General features: G+C 39.0%; 1 protein-coding gene across 5 annotated transcripts in view; it reads left to right on the forward strand.

Annotated features, from left to right (window-relative positions):
- Positions 1-23,855, forward strand: part of LOC122015659 (putative disease resistance protein RGA4) — a 73,938-nt gene that overhangs the window by 19,173 nt on the left and 30,910 nt on the right. For 3 of the 5 annotated variants that reach the window (XR_006120944.1, XR_006120945.1, XM_042572666.1), the window contains exons 3-4: positions 9,371-9,437; positions 9,567-13,189. Coding sequence is in view for 3 of the 5 variants with exons in the window: in XM_042572666.1 (XP_042428600.1) it covers positions 9,614-13,189 (3,576 nt within the window). In the remaining 2 variants the exon portion in view is untranslated. Of the gene's footprint in view, positions 1-9,370; positions 9,438-9,566; positions 13,190-23,855 lie in introns of those variants that run through there. The other 2 variants (XM_042572689.1, XM_042572679.1) reach the window with 2 other exon arrangements.

The raw sequence follows: 23,855 nt of genomic DNA on the forward strand, positions 1-23,855 counted from the left end.
TTTGTGCCTGCAACTTCCTCATTTCTGGGTCTTCATGCCAAAAACTGGTTCTTGACTTCCGTAGACTTTGTGCCTAGAGCTTCCTCACCTCTATGTCTTCATACCAAGAAACCGACCCTCGACCTTTCCCTGGACTTTACGCCTGGAGTTTCCTCATCTCCGGATCTTCATGCCAAGAATCATATCTTCGACCTTCTTAGACTTCTTTCATTTGCACACTCGTAAATCAATTTAGCTCCAACGTATCAACCTAAACTTATATAATTGTCAATCATTGAAACTTCTGAGACATTATTGTACCAACATAAGTCTTTCAAGAAGGCATAAAATCCAGTGGTAGACTTATAATCTATAGAATCACCACTACAATCTGCATCTGAGTAGACGTGTAGATCTAAGGTAGAAGTGGAAGGATAAAGAAGACTATGAAATTGGGCACCTCGAAGATATCGAAGGATGCAAAGCACAGCTCCCCAATGTGTTGTAGCGGGAGAAACAACAAACTGGTTGACAATGTGAACATCACAAGAAATATCAGGTATAGTGATGGTGAGATACACTAGACTGTCAACTAGAGTGAGATATAAAGAAGGATTTGATAAGAGAACACCATCAGTAGAAGAGTACCGAGCATTAACCTCAAGTGGAGTATCAATAGTGCGAGCGTCAGATAGACGAGCTTATTCCAAAATATCACCAATATATTCAGATTGTGACAGAAGATGGTCATGAGGAGAATAGGTTACTTTAATTCCCAAAAAAATAATACAGAGGACCCAAATCTTTCATCTCAAACTCACGAGCCAAATGCAATTTCAACTCTGTTATTCCATTTATATTGTCCCTTGTAATAATCATATCATCAATATAGAGAGAGAGTAACTTCCAACCTAACGAAGTGCAATGAACAAAAAGAGTAGAGTTATACTATCTAGGAAGAAAGCCAAGAGATGTAATCATAATGGAGAACTTGTCAAACCAACCTCGAGAAGCTTGTTTAAGGCTGTAAAGAGTCTTCTTTAGTCTACAAACTTCACCAGGATTGTGAGCGACACCTGGTGGAGGCATCATGTAAACTTCTTCTTGAATATCATCATTTAAAAAAAATCATTTTTAACATTCATTTAAAAAATAGACCGCTAACGAACTGATGCAACTGTATGAGAGTACGGATAGTAATAAGCTTGGAAACTGGAGCAAAAGTTTCCTCGTAATTCATATCATACTGTTGGAAAAATTCTTTAGCAACTAAATGATCTTTATACCGCTCACCTGACCCATCATATTTAGTTTTGATCTTATACATCCATTGAGAACCGATCTTACACTTTCGTAAAGGAAGAGGAATAAGATCCCAACTATTTTTTGATGCAAAGTTGAAAGTTCCTCTACCATAGCCTGTTGCCAAAGAATATCAAGAGCAGCCTCTCTATAAGAGGAGGACTCAAAAAATTGGTGAATAAAAGCCAAAAAAAAGAAGAGTAAGAACTAGAATAAATAGAATACATAAAATCAAGTAATTGAGTGGACTTATTAGATCGTTGAGGGTAACGAAGAGGAGGATCCGTTATCACATGAGCGTCATGGGGAGTAGTAGGAACAGAGTGATCATCAATAAGTTGATGACTAGAATCTATATGAGTGTTAATCCTACAAGTAACATCATCAGAAGAAGAGGTTCTAGGGTGCTCTAATTGTGGGGAAGCATGAGATGACATATCATCGGAGTTGGTGCAAAAGGGATCAATACGAGTGAGTTCAAATTTTTAAAGATTAGGAGTATCAGAGGAAATGACATAAAATGGTATGTGTTCAAGAAATGATGCAAGACATAAAGTTTTTCACAAACTGGATTATAGCATTTGTATCCCTTTTAACCCTCGTCATAGCCAAGAAAAACATAAAGAGCGGATCAAGAACTAAGCTTACTACACTCAACATAAGGATGGAGGACAAAACATGTGGATCCAAAAACTCTTAACACAAAATAATCAAGAACATAACCATATAATTTTTCAAAAGGAGACAAACTGGATGTAATAGAAGATATAATTCGATTGATAGAATGGACTATAGTAAGAATAGCTTTCCCCCAGAATTCACTAGGAATATATGTAGATAATAAGAGAGAATGTGCAGTTTCAACAATATGTCTATATTTTCTTTCAGCAACACCATTTATTCCAAAGTTTCAGTACAAGAACTTTGATGAAATGTATCATCTTATGCAAGTAGTTAAAAAAAAATTAGATGTATATTTACCACCCAAATCACATCGAAATCATTTAACAATAGCATCATGTTGAGTTTTTACTATGACATGAAACATATGATAATACCAAAAAACATCAAATTGATGTTTTATAAGATAACCTAATTGTAATGAGTACAATCATCAATAAAGTAAACATAGCAATGGGATCATCTTTTGTACGAATTAGAGATGGACCCCACACATCATAATGAACCAACTCAAATGATGCAAGAGAAACAAAAGTACTTCTATTGAAAGGTAAAACAGAAATTTTCACCAATTTGCAACCTCAACAATCTGAGATATCGTGAGTTTGTAATTTCCCTAGAAACTAAGTATATCAAAAGAGAAGAAGAAACATGTCCAAGATAAGAATGTCACAAATAAAAATAAGAAGTAAAGTTTAATCGAAAGGATGACAAATCAATACTAGAAATTGCAATATTTGGAACTTTCAGCTCTTCTAATAGATACAGTCCTCCCTGCCTACGACATATCCCAATTTGCTTTTGGGACCACCGATCGTGCACATAACATAAAGATGTATTAAAAGAAATTGAGAAGCCAAAATCACATAATTGACCAACTAAGACAAGATTCAAGTTAAGATTAGGAATATGATATACATAAGATAGAGGCAAATTAGGCATACAAATAGAACCAACACCAGCTAATGGCATAAGAGTACCATCAACGGTCATGACTAGCACGGAAGGAGATGAATTTACAAATACAAAAGAATTAGCATTAGGTGACATATGATGTGAAGCTCCTGAATTAAGGATCCGGATAGGGAAATGTATACCTAAGGTACCAGTAGAGGAAAAACCTATGTGAGAGGAGGCAGACATGGCATGTAACTGAGATGCAAGGAACTTCTAAAACTGTTCGGTAAGAGCAATAATTTTAGCATTAGATGATTGAGTCATTCCAAAGTCTATAGGAGGAACTGCTGCCATGTTGGATTCTCTAGTTTTAATGAATCGTTGTTGTAGTTAGCTACCAGATTCGAAGGAGAAGATTGTTGCGATGGTAACGTTTCATTTAACAACTTGGGACACTACGCCTTCCAATGACCCTTTTACTTGCAAAAACTGCGCTCATCATAACCGACATTTGTTTGAGATCTATTCTAATTGCTAGAAGGAGGCCTGGGCTGGGCAACAAAAACAAAAGGATTGGGAGGAAGAAGAATCCTTTTTTCTGTGCTTTCTTTTTCACCTCGAGACTTCAGGTGAATTTCTTCATCTAGCAGCTCATTGTTCACAGAGCCAACAGAAGGATGCTGATTGTGATGCAAAATGGTTCCACAAAAACCCTCACAATCATGTTGAAGAGCCATTATAAAATGAATAAAGTGTTGTTCTTCACTACAAGCAACATATGGAACAAACTCTCGCAATTGTGCAGATTCTGTAAGTGATAACTGATCCCAAAGGTTAGGCATTGGAGAGTAACATTTCTGAACACTCATACTATTTTGTTGTAGAGCACGAATATCTATCTTCAATTGATACTGTTTTGCAAAATTAGAATGAGTATACAATCTTTCTAAGTGATCCCAAACTTTCTAGGCAGGTTCATACTTTGCAAGTTGGATGTCAATTGATTATAACACAGAGTTGTTGATCCAAGTGATAATTTTCGAATTGCAATCTTCCCAGACATCTAGTTGTTCTACATATTTTTCATCTTTACTATCTACAGGTTTGACACAGGTTCCGAAAACATACCCCTACATTCATTTGCCTTTCAAGAAATTCCTCATCACATAACTCTCTAATAGAAGTAAGTTTGCCCATTCAATTGCACACTAATAGACTGAAGTGAATCATCTTTTGCATCAGTCATTATAGCAATAAAGTAATATATGTACCAGAATCAACAGTCATGTTTTTCAATCGTCAGGTGGACTTAAAGGATTCAAAATCTGATCTCCACCATTCAAAATGTATTAATCATTATAATAATAAAAGAAATATATGTACCAAAATCAACAACCACATTTTTTAATCATCAGGTGGACTTAAAGGATTTAAAATCTGATCTCTACCATTTCAAATGTAGCCTTAGATGTGAGGAACATTCCCTCAAAGTTTTAAGGCAATCCAACAGTTGAAACTCAATAAAATGTAATTCTTCTACTTCTTCCTCAAAGAATTTCAAAAATAAAATTTTTTCCTTCCTTGTTATGCAATGAGATGGATTGCTTTGACACCATGTGAATAAAGTAATGAATGCAAATAGAATGCAAACGACAACACAAAGAGAAGGAGATAGCCACAAAAGGAGGTTATGGCAAATTGTATTACAAAATCTTAGGGTTTACAAAGAACAGAGGGATATAAATAGACAACAAAAGTAATAACAAGAAAAGACTAGTCTACCCTTACATAATAATAATCAACTATACTAACACAAGCATCCAGCAAAATCAAAGATTGAATATTCAATGACCTTTAGATGACCTGATCTTCGATAAGTGAGCATGTAATTCTTTGTTCTTTATAAATACCACATAAAACTTTTTATAGTTTTCCAATACTCTAGTTCAGGGTTACTTATATTTTTTCCTAACATCTACTGTGTATGCAATATCTGAATGTGTATATACTTCTACATACATGAGACTTCCAACAACCGATGCATAAGGAAGTTTCTACATTTCTATTATTTCAAGTTCACATTGTGGACATTATTACAAGCTAAATTTATTATCCCTAACTACAAGTGTATCACAAGGAGTACACTTCTGCCTACCATACCAATTGAGCACCTTTTTAATATTGACCTTTTTTGAAGGTCCAAGTACCCCTTGAAAGATCACAACATATTTGTATGTCTAATACAAAAGATGTTTCACCAAAATCCCTTATTTCAAAGTTACATGATAGAAATGACTAGGTTTCATACAACAAACTCTTATTATTGTTTACTAACAAAATATCATCTACAAATATGACAAATATAACAAACTTATTTCCACTAAACTTGACATATATACATTGATCAACTGAGTTCTCCTTAAAATGGGATGCATGTTTTAAATCATAAATGAACTTCTTTAACTTACATACTAGGTGCTTTGAATATTTAGATTAAAAAAATTCTCTAGCTGCACCATGTATATAGTCTCTTCAATATCATTATTGAGGAATGCAATCTTTATATCCATTTGGTGTAAATTCAAGTCATGATGAGCTACAAGTGTCATAATCACCCTAAGAGAGTCTTTTGTCAAAACAAATGAGAAAGTTTTCTTGTAATCAATATCTTCCTTCTAAGTGAATCCCTTAGCAATAAGATGAGCTTTATACTTTTCGACATTGCTCTTTGAATCCTATTTGATTTTAAATATCTATTTACAACCAACAAGTTTCGCTCATTCAATTAATTTAACAAGTTCCTAAACGTCATTGTCTGTCAAGGACTTTATCTCTTTCTTCATGGCTTCAGTCCATATTTCAGGGTTAGGACATTGTTTCCCTTCTTAGAAAGATTTGGGTTCACTCTCCAATCCTATGTCAAACTCATGCTTCTAGAGATAAACATAATCACATGATATAGTTGATCTCCTCAGTGGCACTTGTATATGAGGTGGTTGGGGGCACTTGCTCAACTATAGGAGGTAATACCTCAATCTGAGTAGATGATCCCTCCATTTGTACTAGAAGTGACGTAAGAATATCTTGATTTACTATTCCCAATGAATGTGCAACTCCAATGGTGTAGGGTATGATTATCATACCACTACTAGTGATTACTGAAGGATCACCAATGCTCTCTTCTTCAAAAGATATATCTCTAATATTAGTGCTTTCATTATCCTCAATAAATTTGGCATTATCCATCTCTAAAAGGGATGTGTTTGAGACACTTGCTCAACCATAGGAGATAATACCTCAATCTGAATAGATGATTCCTTAATTTGTACTAGAGGTGGCATGAGAATATTTTGGCTCACTATTCTTACTGAATGTACACTCCAATGGCATAGGGTATGAATACCATGCCACTACTAGATGTACTAGTAGTGATCATTGAAGGATCACCAATGCTCTCTTCTTCAAAAGATATATTCCTAACATTGGTGCTTTCACCATCCTCAATAAATTTGACATTATCTATCTCGAAAAAGGACCTGTTTGAGGGATCATAATGTAGGATCGTGGGAAGTGCTAGAGGGGGTGACTAGCACGTGTCTCTTTCCTATTTAGAACTTGTTTTTTTTTCTTTTCAAAATAAGCAGTGGAAAGAATTTTAACCCATTTTGCTATTTGTAATATCATTTTAATCCCCTTTTTAAAATAATTATACAAGTATATATATAACCTATTTATTCATGCACAAGAATAAATGTATAAGAGTCAAAGGATATATGTACTCACTTTATATACCGCAAAAGCTTAGAGTTTGACAGATTACCGTGCTCCACTCGATCTTGTTTCTACAAACATAATATCAAAAATAACTACTCCATTCGATCTCGAAGCTGACAGATTACTATTTTTTATCTTGCAATCTCATATCCCACTATAAAAAATCAGCTTATAACGACTGAAAAATTTCATCTCTATTCTATTAGTATAGGTCGACAATGACGTAATAACAGCTAAATCTAAGACATTGTAATATATTGGGTCGTAGACAGAACTTACCGATGGAATTCTAATTCCATCAAAAATTCCCAACAAAGGAACAATTCAGCAATTAAATGTACCAACAGAGGGTATGTTTCCGTAGTTAATATTACCAACAGAATCATTATCTCCATTGTAAATAACCGACGGAATAGTGATTTCCGTAGTTAATACTACCGAAGAAATATATGATTCCATCGATGACCACCAACGGAATAATGATTTCCATTAGGTGTTTATTACGAGTCATACCGACGGAACAATGTTTTTCATCGGCAATCACCGGTGGAATCCACAGTTCCACAATTCTGTCGGCAATCATCGCTGGCCAAGCTACTGACCGTGAGCTCCCGACCGTTAGCTGAAGGGAAAAGAAAAGAGGACAACGGAGAGAGAGGAGCATACCTAGATTGAAGATGTCACCGAAGATACGCCATAGCCGATTGTCGAGATTACCATTGGAAGAGGGCTATGCCCTTAAGAAAAATTAGGGTTTCATCCCGATACTACCGACGTAATACCAATTCTGTCGATTATATATTCCTGACGGAATACCAATTCCACTGAGGATTGTCGACAGGATTTCATTTTCGTCATGGATAACTGACGAATCTCAATTTCGTCTGTAATTACTAATCGATTAAATTTTTTGATACGATAAATTATCGACAGAATCTCATTTCCATCGGAGATCAATGACAGAATACCAATTTTGTCATAAGGCCCTGATGAAATTATGATTCTATCGGTCATTTATCATATTGATTTTTTTTTTCATTAGCAAACGGTTGGAAAAAAAAATCCATATGGTGAGTGGCCGACGGAATCTCAACTCCGTCGGGGGCCTTACAACGAAATCGGTAATCCATTGGGGACATATGACAGAACCACATTCCTTCAGGGACTAATGACAGGAATATAATTTCGTCAGTACTCTCGTCACTATTCGCAAATTTTTTCATAGTGTTACTCCACATTCCTAAATGAGACTTTTATTATTAACTAATTATTTACCCTTCCTAACCACGATTCGATTAACTTACAATACAAAATACACCCTCTAAGGAGCTGCCCTCTTTAGTGGCACAGAAAGGGTTACTGCTATTGGTTGGAAAAGAAAAACAGAAGGGCAACAATAATGATGATGTTCTTGTTGGAAGAAAAGAAGAGCTATTGCTCTTGGACAAATGAGGAAGAAGAGACTATCTTATTGCTGTGCTTGCACAAGTGGAAAAAGGGTTGCCCGCAAAAGGCTGCTCACTCCTTCGTTAGCAGCAACTAGGTTACGTTTCCCCTCTTCGCTGGTGGCTAAGCGAGCACCAACGACGGCTGCCAAGAAATAGGGCAGCAACTAGGGTGCTGCTGGTTGTGGGCTGGGAAAAGGGCAGCAACGGGCTGCTGCTGCTGTTGCTCGTTGATGGAGGTAAGAAAGAGGAGAATAGGGAAAGGTTTGCTGCGGCTGTGAAGGGAAGAAAAGAATCAATTGGGAGAAGAAGAAGGGAAAAAGAAATAAGAGGGGGGAAGGATGGTGGAGGCATGACAGCGGCGCTGTGGCAGCGGGGTTGTCCTTTTTTTAAATACTCAACAGTTTGTAACTGACAGTTAGATACATTCATTTTTGTAATTGTATTATATATATTAATTATATTTAATTGATCTGATTTAATGAACTAAAAATTATAAATGCCTTCGAATCCCTATTACAAACTTAATTTTTTTCTGAGTTTCCGCGTTAGAAAAAATTCCTTTTCATTCCCTATAGATAAATTTTACTTATCAATTCATCTAATTATCTTTATTTTTATAACTATAAAAAGATAAAATAAAATATAATTCTTTATTTTTTTAGCACTATTTAACTGGAATCAAGTATTGATTTTTATGAAAAGTACAAAGTGTAAAAGTTCATTCTCACTTCATAGATTTAGCTTAAACTAATCGATTGGTATTAGCGTCAAGCAGAAAAAGATATGTGTTCAATGTGATAAAAAATATATTATATTTTAATTAAAATATATTGAGTTTAGGAGAAATTATATCTCATTTTATATTTTTTATATTAAAAAATGAGGATAATTAGATAAATCAATTTATATTAGAAAGTTAAAAGAGACTTTAAGTAAACAAAATTTATACGTAAGAAGTAGAAATAAATTTTTTTTTTCCGATGTGGAGACCGAAGAGGAATTTATGTTTACTATTAGGGAGTTGAGAAGAATATTCCTATTAAAAATGGGTGGTTTTTAAATTATATTATATATATTAATTATTTTTAATTAGTCATCTAACGAAAAAACGCGCGAAAAAAAATATTGTCATATGCGATTAAGCGTAGAGGCGGAAGTCTCTAACTTTGCTTTGATCTCCAACTTCCTTTTTATAATATTGTTTTTCTAGTTCGCACAATCTTCGCCCTACTTTACTTTGATGTCCAACTTCCTTTTAGCAATATTTGCTTCCTGAGATTATTCTATAGTTTGCAGAAGCATCGACCACTCAACGCGCGGCGGCAACGATCACGTCCTGATCCATTTTATTTGGAGGTAATCAAATCTCCTATACATATTATTTTGCTATATTAATCTTTATAATTTGCCATCAATCAATAGTTCGATCTGCTACATGATGTGTGCCCTTGATTACTGCTGTCTTTGTTTTGTTTTGGCGTGCAGATCTGAAAGAAGAGCAAGGATCTGCCGCTGCTCTCTTCTGCGATCACATGGCGGTGGAACTAATAGTTGGGGGTTGGTTCGCGCAACCCTTTATCAAGTACTTGGTCGACAAGGCCATCGACAAAGCCATCCAACCATTTGCCGAGAGTTGGGGTTTCACGGAGGACATGGAAAATCTGCGCATTTCGCTGCTGAAGACTCAAACCATCCTCGACGAGGTGCAGATTAGTCGTAGCAACAAAACTAAGTGGGAGCCATTGATGAAGGAACTCAAGGATGCTGCTTATGATGCCGAGGACTTGATAGATGAGTTCCAATACCATGTCCTCAGGCAGAAGATCAAAGGCGAAGAAGAGGACAAGGCAAGTGGCTCCACTACTGGTCTTCCAAACATTTTTGCTGCTGCAAAAAAAAAGTTGTTTGGTTCTTCTTATGATATGGGATCTAGAGTGAAGGAGATTCAAGGAAGGCTCGAGAAATTTGCTAATACTGCGAAGGACATCATGCAAGTGTTACCACCAAATGATAGAGGGAAGCAACTTGAGGTGAAGTTTCAGGTTAGAGAATCATGCTCTTCCCCGGTGACGGACATATTGTTTGGCAGAGACAGAGAACTGAATCAAGTGGTAGACTGGTTGTTGGGGTCAGCTAATCAGGTAGAACCTGCATCAGGTACTTTCTCCGTCTTGGCAATTGAAGGGATAGGAGGGGTTGGAAAGACTACTCTAACTCAGTATGTGTACAAAGACGATAAAGTTCAGGATCATTTTGACCTTAAGATTTGGGTCTGTGTGTCTGACAATTTCACTGTGCAAAGACTCACTAAATCTACAATAGAGTCAATAACTCTTAAAAAAAAATATGATAATATGGAGTTGGAAGCTCTTCAAAAAATACTCCATCAGCATATTACGAAAAAGAAGTTTCTACTTGTTCTCGATGACGTGTGGAGCGATAATAAGAGTATCTGGGAGACATTCTGTTCATTACTCAAAGTTGGAGCTCATGGTAGCAAAATCATTGTGACAACTCGAGACATGAAAGTTTCTAAAATGGTTAGCCGGGTGGAACCAATCTTGCTCGATGGTTTAGAAGGATATTTCTTTTGGGAATTGTTCAAGAAATGCTCATTTGGCACACTCAACCCTGAAGAGTATCCGGAGCTACAAGACATTGGTAGAAAGATTGCTAGCAAGTTGGAGGGCTCACCATTAGCTGCAAAGACACTTGGCAGTGTTCTGCAATCAGATCTGTCCCAGCAACATTGGACCACTGTAATGAAGAGCGACATATGGAAAGTAAAACAAGATGAATGTGGAATTATGCCAGCTCTGGAGTTAAGTTATCAATATCTTAATGAAAATCTGAAGCAATGTTTTGCTTTTTGCTCGTTGTTCCCTAAAGACTACGAATTCAATAAAACTGAGTTGGTTCAAATGTGGATGGCTGAAGGCTTCATCGAAGATAAAAACACAAAGAGGATGGAAGATGTTGGAAGTGACTATTTTCTTGAGTTTGTTAATAGGTCTTTCTTTCAAAAATCCAGATATAATGAATTCAGATATAATGAAGTTGAGGATGAATCTGAGATTGGATTTCTGATGCATGACCTTATACATGATTTAGCTGAGATGATTTCTGCGGAAGAGACATGTAGGATTGAAAATAACAGACAAATAAAGACACTTTCCACAGTCCGGCATCTACGAGTAGTGGAAGTAAAATTGCCATTGGAGTTCTTTGGATACAACAAGTTGCGCACCTTGGTGGTGTTGAAAAATTCACCTCCCGATAGCCTCTTTGAAAAACTAAGAAGCATTCGCGTTCTGGATGTAAGATTGGGTGGCTTCCAGAAGTTATCTGAACATATTGGTAAATTGATTCACCTCCGTTACCTTGATTTATCGTACAATTATGAAATTGAAATTTTGCCCGACTCATTATGCGACCTTTATAATTTGCAAACACTGAAGGTAGAAGTTTGTTCAAAACTAAAGACTATACCACGAGAATTGGATAAATTGGCCAATTTGAGACACATTGTTGCAGATGACAGGTTTTGGGTGACGATAAAGAATGTACGGAGACTAACTAATCTTCAAGAATGGCCACGGCCATTTCGTATTCAAAAGGACGATGGACTCAAGCTTGGACAACTAAAGGATTTGACACAGCTTCATGGAACACTTCGTATTGAAAATCTTGAGAATGTTGTTGATAGCAAAGAAGCACAGCTGGCTGAGTTAAAGAACAAAGTCCACCTAAAAGAATTGGAGTTGGTATGGTATTTTAACTGGAATATTGATGAGAATGATGCCAAGTTGGAAGAGGAAGTAATTGAAGGTCTGCAGCCACACGATTCACTTAAAATATTGAAAATTGAAGGGTACAATGGAGGTAGGTCGCCTAGTTGGTTGATGCCAAAAGTTCTATCCAATTTGAAAAAACTTGAATTAGTAAATTGCAAGGGATGGGATGACGTTCTGCCATTTATTGGTCAACGTTTGCATCTGATTGAACTTCGCATGGTCAACATGCCTGCTTTGAAACAACTGAGTCATGAATTTGAAGGCAAGTGTTTTCCAAAGTTGAAAGTGCTTAAGTTATATAATTTGCCGGCATTAGAGGAGTGGTCTTGGACTGAGGGCGAAGATCTATTTCCCTGCATGCGTGAACTTCGTGTCAGCTATTGTCCCAAACTAAAGAGATTACCTCCCTTCCCTCCTTCCTTAAAAATATTGAGAATAATAAACTGTCCCAGTCTCATATTAAATAGCAAAACGGAAGATGACGAGGAAGGTAGCCGCCATCTACCGCCCTCACTCAAGGAATTGGAATTGACAACCTGTGGCGAATATGCAAAACTTTTGGCCGACTGCTTGCACAACCTTCATTCAGTTACTCGATTGGAAATAAGTGATTGTCCATGCATAACGTCTATTCCTCAGGCTCAATTGGTAAAACTGAAATACCTATACATCTCTAGCTGCGATGAGTTGATAAGGATGGAGTGCTTAGGACTCTTTAAATCCCTCAAGGAATTGAAGATCGTAGGATGTCCTAAGCTGGTTCAACTGGATGTAGAAGATGAGAAAGCAGGGAGCTTGTCATCTCTGCGTAAATTATGCGTGGACAACACTGCTCTACTTAAAATGTTTCCTCTGAGAAATTCACTGTCTTACATCAGAGAACTTACAATTGAATCATCTTCTGAGGAGGTGATATTTGAGGAAGCGATATTGGTGCGAAGACTCACTGCTGTTACATCTCTAAGGTTCAGTTATTGCGAGAAACTACAATCTCTGCCGACAGAGCTGCTGCATTGCCTTCCCTTACTAAAATATTTAATGATGTATGACTGTCCACAGCTCCGATCATTGCCTTCCTTTTCCTCCTCCCTACGGAAATTAAAAATAATCAACTGTCCACAGATCCAATCACTGCCAGAGAAAGGACTTCCTCCTCTTCTCCAATTACTAGATATATCAGACTGTCCGCAGATTCAAGCGATGCCAGAGGCGGGCCTTCCCATGTCACTAGATATTTTCTATTGCACTGGTAAAGTTCATCCAACACTGAAGGAGCAGTCAGAAAAGTTCTACGCGGATAGAGAGACGAGGAGAGTAAGTACCCTTGACGCTCGTTATTTTCATGTACAGAGAGCTTTTATTTTGCATTCCTGCTATCGTATTTTTAGTTAATCTTCGCTGATACGAGGATAAGGTAAATCCCTCTAGGAAAGAGTGAGGAGCTGCCCGTAGAAGAGAGCCAAACTTGATTCGAGCCCTCTAGAGAACCCCGATCCAACTCCAGTTTCTCTAGTCGGATTACGCTCCGACTTGCACAATGAACAGACAACCAGGGCCTACTGACCCCGGTCCAACTCCAGTCTTTCCGATCGAATTATGCTCCGACCTATAGACTACCAATGCCTACTGACCCCGATCCAACTCCAATCTCTTCGGTCGGATTACGCTGTGACTTGCACAAAGAACATATGACTAGGGCCTACTGACCCCGGTCCAACTCCAATCTCTTCAGTCCGATTACGCTCCAACCTACGTAAACCCTAACTTTGACCTCTCCAATCGGTTAACTCATTTAGCACTCCGTATCATCGTAAATCAATATCACCGTAAGACCCCGACACTCTAGCAGTACGATGAACACGCCTTAATAGTACCAGATGAACGGTCACCCTCGTACGGAGAGCGGCTACCCCGCCTTTCCGTGATAAGGGATCCCATGTTTCAACTGTACATTCAATTAATGCAAGTCATACACCCTCCGGAAGGATATATAAAGGGCTATCACAATTGGAAAAAGGATTCGGACTTTGTCATCACTTTCACCATCTTTGCGGAGAGAACTCCAAGCTACTCGTAAGAACTCCCAACTCCTCTTGCCCCTTCTTCTTTTCACAGGTCCTCTAGAATTTGTGCTAGCTGTTTCATTCTGCGACTTAGTCAACACAGCCTTCAGCTCACCAGTAACCCATCCTTCTCAAGTCTTGGCACAGGAACTAATTGACGCCATCTATGGGAGCTTTCAAGTCCTAGACTTAGATTCCAAGATGGATGACAGTGGACGACCGATGACAGTGGATGACAAGATCGTAGCCGTCGTTGTGCAAGCAGCTTTGCAAAAGCAGCAGGTAGCCTGGCAGTAACAACAAGAAGCTTGGCAACAACAACAATAAATGATGTGGCAACAACAACAGGTCGCGTGGTAGCTACAACAATCGATGCCACCCTCGCCGTTGAGAATGTCGACCCGGGCAACCGAGCCCTCTTCAGTCGCTCAACAAATTTTCGCTCGACCAATGGATCCACCTCAGGTTTCATCAAGTCACTAATCTAGAAGTCACTCCAACCGGAGGAGTCCAGAAAATCGTCAACCAAAAAGAGGAGAGGCCCGGAATCCTCTCGAAGAAAAGGACTGATGAGCGACGCACTAGAGAAGCACAAAGGGCCATCGTTCACAAGCAGCGTCTTGGAAGACCCGCTACCAAAAAACTTCAGACCGGCTAGCATAGTGGAGTACAACGGGTCCAAAGATCCCAAGACCATCTCTGCAAGTTTGAAAATGCATCATTAGTACATCAATATGGAGACGGAGTGAAGTGCCAAGTATTTCTAACGACCCTCTCCGAACCAGCATAGAGATGGTCCAACAGCCTACCTGTGGCGCCCATTCACTCTTTCGAAGACTTCAAGAGCGTGTTCCTGCAACACTTCACCTGCAGCAAGCAATACCTGAAGACCCCGCTGGATTTGTTCTCCTTAAAGCAGAAGTCTAAGCAATCCCTGAAGGACTATCTCCAGCGATTCAACAAAGTGGCTTTAGATGTCCCGTCAGCAACTCCATAAATTTTGGTGAGCGCATTCTCAAGCGTTGTTGGAAGGAGATTTCTTTCGATCGTTGGTCAAGAAGCCCCCGACTAACTTTACCAACCTCATATGATCCGAGCGCTCAAATACATTAATGTGGAGGAGGCTCAGCCAACTTGTAACAAAGAAGCCCTAGTTCTGACCAACCTCAACAGCCCTTTAGATCGTAAGGCTCCTCCTCCCCCTTTCAGGCATTATGACCGGTCGCGGCCCCATAGCCCGATCCACGGAGGAAACCTAGCGAAACATGCGGTGGATGTCACCCAGGCACACAAGACAACTATGGTTCCCTAGAGTGACGAGTTGATTCTGCACTTACCATCAGAGTGGAGGGCATGCATGACACCAAGGATTGTTACACTCTTCGAGGTCAAGAGTGGGCTCCCGAGCGGCGCTTCCCCGAACTTGAACATACTCCTCCTCAAAGAGGACAACATGACGACCACCGATAGGAGAAGCGTGTCTTGGCACCTTCTCAAAATCTCAGAGAACCATCCACTCCCCGCTCAGAAGAAGATCCTGCGAAGGACAAGGGCAAGGGTCCCTTGAGAGGTACGATTAATATGATATTCGAAGGGCCCATGGCTGGGGACTCCAACAGAGCTCATAAGGCGCACGGTCAGTGACTTGAAAGTCTCAGAGTCGGTACCAGTGCAGGACAAGGTAGCGACTCGTTAATAAGTTTGGACCCTCAGATCTGGAAGGAGTAGCAATGACGTATGAAGATGCCCTGGTCATCTTAGCTGTTATAGCTAACTACGATTGGAAGAGGGTCTTCGTTGACACGGGCAGCTAATTCAACATTATTTTTAAGGAGGCTTTCGATCACATGCAGATTAAAGAGGAAGAGCTCCTACCCATGGCTACCCCCTCTTCGGATCCACCGGACATCAAATACAACCGCTCGGTTAGATGACCCTCCAGTTGACTTTGGGAACATAGATGCAAGAGAAAACTTAACGTACTCCCTTCCTAGTGGTAGACGCCATCTCCTCATATAACATCATCCTCGGGAGGCCAGCCCTAAGCACCTTCCAAGCCATGGCATCCACGTTCCACTAGAAGGTAAAATTCCTTGTGGGAGATTGGGTAGGAGAAGTCCAAGTATGACAAGTCCGCCGCCCAGAGTTATGGTGATGTCATCTAGACAGGGACGAACAAAGCCCGAAAATCCAGGACCAGGTAAATGTGGTTCAGAAAGATCCGAGCGACCACAAAAAAGAAAGAACAGTGGTCGAAGAAAAAGGAAAAGTCCAAATTCACCATGACCGACTTAATTGCACTGCCTACATCGCAACTGGTCTACCCGGTAAGTTGAAAAGATAGTTGATGACCTGTTAGACCATTAACCAAGATGTCTTCGCTTGGCCAACCCAAGAAATCAAGGGAGTACCTCTGGTCATGATGGAACATAAGCTCAACACTCTTTCAGATTTCGAGAGGTACAATTCCCATCTTGGCAAGCCAATACAATTATGATGGCAAAACTAGGTGGTAAGTGGCGGATATGCATCGACTTCCGCGACTTGAACAAAGCGTGTCCAAGGACTGCTACCCGCTACCAATCATTGATCGACTAGTGGACACGATGTCAGGATGCAAATTTATTTGCATGCTCGACGCTTATCAAGGATATCACCAGATCCCATTGGCCCAAGAAGATTAGGAGAAGGTCAGTTTTATCACCTTCGGAGGCATATTCTACTATAAGGTTATGTCGTTCAGACTCAAAAACATGGGGGACACATATCAAAGACTGATGGACAACGTGTTCGAGCGGCAGATTGGGAGGAACATCAAAGTTTATGTTGACGACATTTTGATCAAGTCAAGTCGGTCAAAGGACCTCATCGTAGACATTAAAGAGACATACACCACGCTGAGACAATACTAGCTCAAGCTAAACCCTAGCAAGTACTTATTTGGAGCCAAGAGTAGACGTTTCCTCAGCTATGTAGTAACCGAGCAGGAATTGAGGCGAATCTTTAGAAGGTCAAAGCATTCCAGGACATGCCTGATCCATGAAATCTTAAAGAGGCACAAAAACTGGTTGGTCGAATCACGGTGCTATCCAGATTTATCTCTCGATTGATCGATCGAAGCCTGTCATTTTTCAAAGTGCTGTGAAAGGCTTCTAAGTTTAAATGGAATGAGGACTGCACCCGGGCCTTCATCGAGCTCAAGGAATACTTGGCTCAATTGCCACTACTCTCCAAACCAATACAGGGTGAGAAACTCTGGTTGTATCTATCAGCCGGTGAAGGCGCAGTCGGAGCGACACTTGTAAGAGAAGAAGGGGGTGTTCAACACCCTATTTATTACACCAACCATTTTCTTAAGGATGCCAAAAGAAGATATACAACTTTGGAGAAACTGGCTCTCAGAGTGATTAGAATGACGTGAAAACTAAGGTCTTACTTCCTATCACAGCCGATCGTCATTCTCACTAATAGTTGTTTGGGACGAGTATTGATCAACCTAGTGGCCTCCGAGAGATTGATCAAATGAAAATCGAGCTCAGCAAGTATGATCTTTAATACGAGCCTCGAACGACCATTAAGGCCTAGGCCCTTGCTAATTTCATGACTGAAACACAGATCCCGGAGATAGAAGGAATCTAGAAGGTCTATGTGGATGGCTCTACGAATCACCAAGGCAGCGGGGTCAGAGTCTTGCTGATCTCGCGCCGTAAAGATATCCTTCAATTATCCATCCGGCTCAACTTTCGAGCCTCCAATAATGAGGCCGAGTATGAAGCTTTGCTAGCCGGACTTCAAACTGTCAAGCAAGTCGGGGTTGTTCGAGTCATCATTTACTTAGATTCTAGATGGTAGATTCAAAATAAAAAAATAAGCGGCTGAAGAAATGCATGAAGGTCTTCGACCAACTAAAAGTCGATTTTCAAGAGGTAGTTCTACAAGAAGATACCCCAATCGGATAACCTCAAAGCAAATGAATTGGTTAAGATGGTCAGTGATAAGCATCCATATGTCACATTACAGATGATTACAATTCAAAATTAAGTACCAAACATCTCTACACTAATGTAGCATAGAATGACTCAGGTTGTCTCCCAACGAATATAGCAGTAAGATGATAAACTTATGATTGAATGTTTACTTGGTATTTTGAAGTTTAAATGGGGGATATGGGTTGAGTGCTAAGACTAGTAAATGAAAGACAATGCATGTAATGAAATATAATCCTAACAAATGAAAGACAATGTAAATAAATGAAAACCTAATATAACCTAAACTACCATTGCAAGAGAATTAAAGAAAATACGAAGGAAACATCCTAAGCTAACCTAATCTATTGCATCTAACATAAGAGCACAAACATAAAGGGGAGCATTTAATGAAGAATGCGCTAATCTAACCTCATTGCATTAAATTAAAAAACAACTATCACTAACATTTAACTAACCAAAACATTACAAGAAATTAAGGGACTAAAATGCATTAATAAAACTACCAAAGGTGTTTGGGGTATTACATCGAACAACTTGTAAGCAACATTCATCTTAAGCCTAACGACAGTTTACCAAAAGGCATACGTGGTTTAATGTATTTACCAAAAGGCGCATCACCGTTTGGTATTTACCAAAAGACGCAGTTTACCAAAATAAATTCCCAGATTACCCCTCTAGCTAACCTGACAACTGCCTTTTTTAAACACAATTTTCCAAGCATCCAAGCTGAAATTAGAATTGAAAAATATTTTGTGGTTCGGATACACGTCTTCTCACCATCTCTCTCCCTCCATCCCTCTGCGTGGTGTTATAAACTTGAAAGAAATATGAACCCTGCGCTTGCCATTATTGCTCGTGGTGGTTGGCGGGATTGCAATAGACCAATTAGGTTTATGGCATAATGGTGTAAGAGTTGCTAGAGGAGACCAAAGGACAAATGAAGTTAAGAACGTCAGCCGAGAATGACAAACTTCATGCAAGATGGAAATTAGTAGAAGAATACATTTAAAGATTTAGACATGTATGTATTGATTTTTTTACTGTAAATTAGGGTAGTGATGGTAAATAAAAATTACAGTATTGGTGGGAAGGGTGGCGACAAAAAGTTTTGTTATGGTTTATTTTGGTTGTGTGGGGAATAAATATTTAACAACACCTGAATTATGATGTAATAGAAGACTTAATCGATTTAAGTCTTGTTAGTTTCTGACGTTGATAGTTAAGTTGGGCTAAAATTTTTTTATTTATGGTTTAGGGTTTAGTCAGTGGTGGTCCTAGTTTATACGAAGTATCTGCTTCAAAAGGGGCCTGATATCTATGATATCAGGCCCACGTTGGACCTAATATCATTGATATCAGACCCAACATGTTATGTGGTTAAAACTATGCTTTTACATTAGATAGTTCTTTTCCTCGCTCAACCCTTCCTAGTTTGAGCAAAATTACAATTTAACTACAATAATAGATTATGTAGTTGTAAATTTACTAAATTAGTTTGTAATTTACTTATCAGGGATGATCATATAACTGAAGAAATTCTCTCTGAGATATGGAATACTCTTGATGCAAATTCTAGCATTGGACATGGAGCTAATGTAGGAGAAGTATCCAGAACAAATATTCCATCATCTTCGCAGTATAGTTGTGTGCCTAATATAGAAATACAAGCAGTAATTTCACATTTGATCTAAATGAAGAAGCTAGTATTCAAGAAGATGAAGTTCTGAACCTGTGTACAACACTTGGTGATTACTATGAGCCTACTTGGAGTGAGGAGGAAGGGTATTATAACCGAAATGGAGAGGAAATGCAATGTAATACAGATGTACAAGAATTCTTTGCTGATGATATGCAGATTGAACAATATGAAATATCTCAAGAGCAGTACAGTGACTTAGAGGAGGAGTTCCCAATAGCTGATGATCCATATATTCTAAATTCTCGATTGCTCCAAAGACCAATTGAAGAGGCAACATATCAGCATGAATTTTTTGTAGGGCATATATTTCCGTCTCGACAAGAGTTCAAGAATGAACTTGTGAAGCATGTCATGGTTAAACATATGAGATATAACCCAGTTGACACTCGAAAAAATAAAGTAAAAGTTGTCTGCTTCAATCAACCGTGTAAGTGGAGAGTAGTTGCCCGGGGGGATGTAGAGTTCATTGTTACGAAATATATAAAGGAACACCAATGTGGCACCATTAGGGAAAGTGATGATCATCAAGCATGCTCTTCATCCTTTGTAGCTTCTTTTGTTGAAGAGTAATTTGTTGCTAATGAACAATACAAGCCAAGTATGATTATAGCAGATATAAAAGCTAGGTTCGGAGTGACCATATCCTACAGAAAAGCATACATAGCTCGAGAGAAAGCGATGAAGAAAGTTGTTGGAGATTATGACCAAGCATATAGAGATCTTCCACTATATCTGCATGAGTTAAGAGTCAAGGATCCTGAAACCTATGTGGCACTACACAAGAATGGGGATAATCAATTCCAACGCTGTTTTTGGGGTTTAGGAGCTTGTAGAAAAGTATTCAGGCCTTATCTTCGTAAATTAATTGGAATTGATGCCACACACCTAAGAGGCAAATATCCGGGCGTGTTGTTGATGGCTACATCAATAGATACTAATGACAATGTCCTCCCAGTAGCCTTTGGAATCGCTGAAGTTGAATGTGGGTCTGCATAGGAGTGGTTTCTGGATCATACGAAGGGATTCTTTAATGTTGATCCAGAGTCAATGAGTATACTATCAGATAGACATCGTGACATTATATCAGCAGTTAGGAAAGTCTACCCTACTGCCCATCATGCTTTTTGTTGGCACCACATGTCTTGCAATATGGTAACAGATACTAGCAGTAGGTCAGGTTTAGGGTTATTTTGGGCAGCAGCTCGAGCAAACACAACAGTACAATATGATCTCATAATGCAGTCCATGCTTGAAAAACATCTAGATGCTCATAAGTGGTTTCAGAACATTAACCCTAAAAGATGGGCTAATGCACACTTTAGTGGCAGAAGGTACACAATGTTAACCACCAATTGTGTAGAGAGTTTAAATGCTTTATTCAAGGAGACGCGTGAACTTCCCATAAACAGGTTAATTGATAATACCAGAAGAAAGGTAGCTCAATGGTTCTTTAACTGTAGGGAGGAAGCGTCGAAATGGTATGTTGCGTTGACACCTCATGCTACCAAAGAAATGGAATCAAGGAGGGAGAAAGCTAGACGATATAAAGTCCACCCCTACTCTCAATCCGAAATGGAAGTAGAGACATGGGGTGCTTCATACATTATTGATTTGGAGAGAAAATATTGTAACTGTGGGGAGTTTCAAATTTCAGGATTGCCTTACTCACATGCAATTGCCATCATAATTCACCGGAACATAGATACACTCCCATATTGTGAGCATTATTTTCATTCACGGAATTGGAAAACGACATACATGGATCATGTTTACCCCTGTCGAAGCAAGAAATTTTGGCCTAGGTGAGTAAAGAACATTATAGTGCTATGCCCCATAGCCTTGTGCAGCCTGGTAGACGAAAGAAGGCAAGGATCGAGTCGAAACATAATGGGAAGGTAAAAATCAAATACAGCAGGTGCAAATAACTGGGTCATAATCGGAGGACCTGTAGAATGCCGCCAGCCCCTGGTTCTTGACTGAATTGTAAATTGGAGGAGTTGAGCCATATGTTTTGTATGAAGTACATATATAGGATTGTAAGAAAAACAGTTGTGGAAAGTAGTGTTTTTATTATATAGGTTTATGGAGTATTTATTTTGTGTTACAGTGTTATTGTAGGTATGAGAAGTGTAAACCATCACCTGCAAGGCAGAAATAATACTTCACACCATATCTCCATTGTATAAAATAAAAATGCGATACATTTCAATTCAACAGGAACGGGTTAGTAATTTCAAAGTCACGTAAATATGTTGTGAAATATAAATGAGTTAAAACTCGCACAAAAGGATTGTAGTAATCCTTTCAAAATAAGATAGGACAACAGTTCTCGGTCATTGAAAAATAAAAGAGGTGCACTGTTCTGTGCCAACTGACACGGAGCAATACCTTCTTAGACAGGGGGTATAAATACGTTTTGACACCATATATACCATCTCCCCACCCAGATCTTCACAGGGAACGTGATTTCAGGTAAATCCAAGTAGGGGAGGGCCATTAGTGAGTTTTGGTCAAAACCCACTGATGGACCTAAACACCTCTGATTGGACCCATTTCAGTTCGAGTCGTATTATGGAGTTGCAAGGACTCCAACTCTGCTGAAAAATTCTTAATTAAAGCTCTATAGTTGTTGGGAAAAAAAATATAATCAGCCTCCGTTGGGCCTGATATGCTCTCATATCAGGCCCAACGTGGGCCTAATATGAGTGCATATCAGGCCCAACGTGGGCCTGGTATGGTATCGTTTCATAAAACTTGATTCTATCTCCCCCTAATATAAACTCCAAACATGCTAACAGGGGCCTGATTAAAAAAATTAAATAAGATCAATTTTAAAAGGTGCTTCCATAGGGTTGAAAAGAAAAGCTGTGCACTGTTTCGTGCCAACTGGCACGGAGCTATACCTTCTTAGACAGGAGGTATAAATTCTATTTGACACCATATATACCATCTCCCCACCAAGATCTTCACTGGGACCGTGATTTCAGGTAAATCCAAGTAGGGGAGGGCCATCAGTGGGTTTTGGTCAAAACCCATTGTTGGACCTAGACACCTCTGATTGGACCCATTTCAGTTCGAGTCATATTCTGGAGTTGCTAGGACTCCAACTCTGCTGGAAAATTCTTATTTAAAGCTCTCTAGGTGTTGGAAAAAAAAAATATAATCAACCTTTGTTGGGCCTGATATGCTCTCATATCAAGCCCAATGTGGGCCTGGTATGGTATCGTTTCATAAACTTGATTCTATCTTCCCCTAATATAAACTCCAAACATGCTAACAGGGGCCTCATCAAAAAAATAAAATAAGATCAATTTTAAAAGGTGCTTCCATAGGGTTGAAAAGAAAAGTTGTGCACTATTCCGTGCCAACTGGCACGGAGCTATACCTTCTTAGACAGGGGGTATAAATTCTATTTAACACCATATATACCATTTCCCCACCAAGATCTTCACAGGTAACGTGATTTCAGGTAAATCCAAATAGGGGAGGGCCATTAGTGGGTTTTGGTCAAAACCCACTAATGGACCTAGACACCTCTGATTGGACCCATTTCAGTTTGAGTTGTATTCTGGAGTTGCAAGGACTCCAACTCTTCTGAAAAATTCTTATTTAAAGCTCTATAGGTGTTGGGAAAAAAAATAAAATATAATCAGCTTCCGTTGGGCCTGATATGCTCTCATATCATGCCCAACGTGGGCTTGATATGAGTGCATATCAGGCCCAACGTGGGTCTGGTATGGTATCATTTTATAAAACTTGATTCTATCTCCCCCTAATATAAACTCCAAATATGCTAACAGGGGCCTGATAAAAAAAAATAAAATAAGATCAATTTTAAAAGGTGCTTCCATAGGGTTGAAAAGAAAAGTTGTGCACTATTCCGTGCCAATTGGCACAGAGCCATACCTTCTTAGACAGGGGGTATAAATTTTGGTTGACACCATATATACCATCTCCCCACCAAGATCTGCACAGGGAACATGATTTTAGGTAAATCCAAATAGGGGAGGGTCATCAGTAGGTTTTGGTCAAAACCCACTGATGGACCTAGACACCTCTGATTAGACCCATTTTAGTTCGAGTCGTATTCTGGAGTTGGAAGGACTCCAACTCTGCTGGAAAATTCTTATTTAAAGCTCTATAGGTGTTAAGAAAAAAATAAAATAAAATCATGCTCCGTTGGGCCTGATATGCTCTCATATCAGGCCCAACGTGGGCATGATTTGAGT

Source organism: Zingiber officinale, chromosome 1A (assembly GCF_018446385.1).
Source record: "Zingiber officinale cultivar Zhangliang chromosome 1A, Zo_v1.1, whole genome shotgun sequence".
NCBI lineage: Eukaryota > Viridiplantae > Streptophyta > Magnoliopsida > Zingiberales > Zingiberaceae > Zingiber > Zingiber officinale.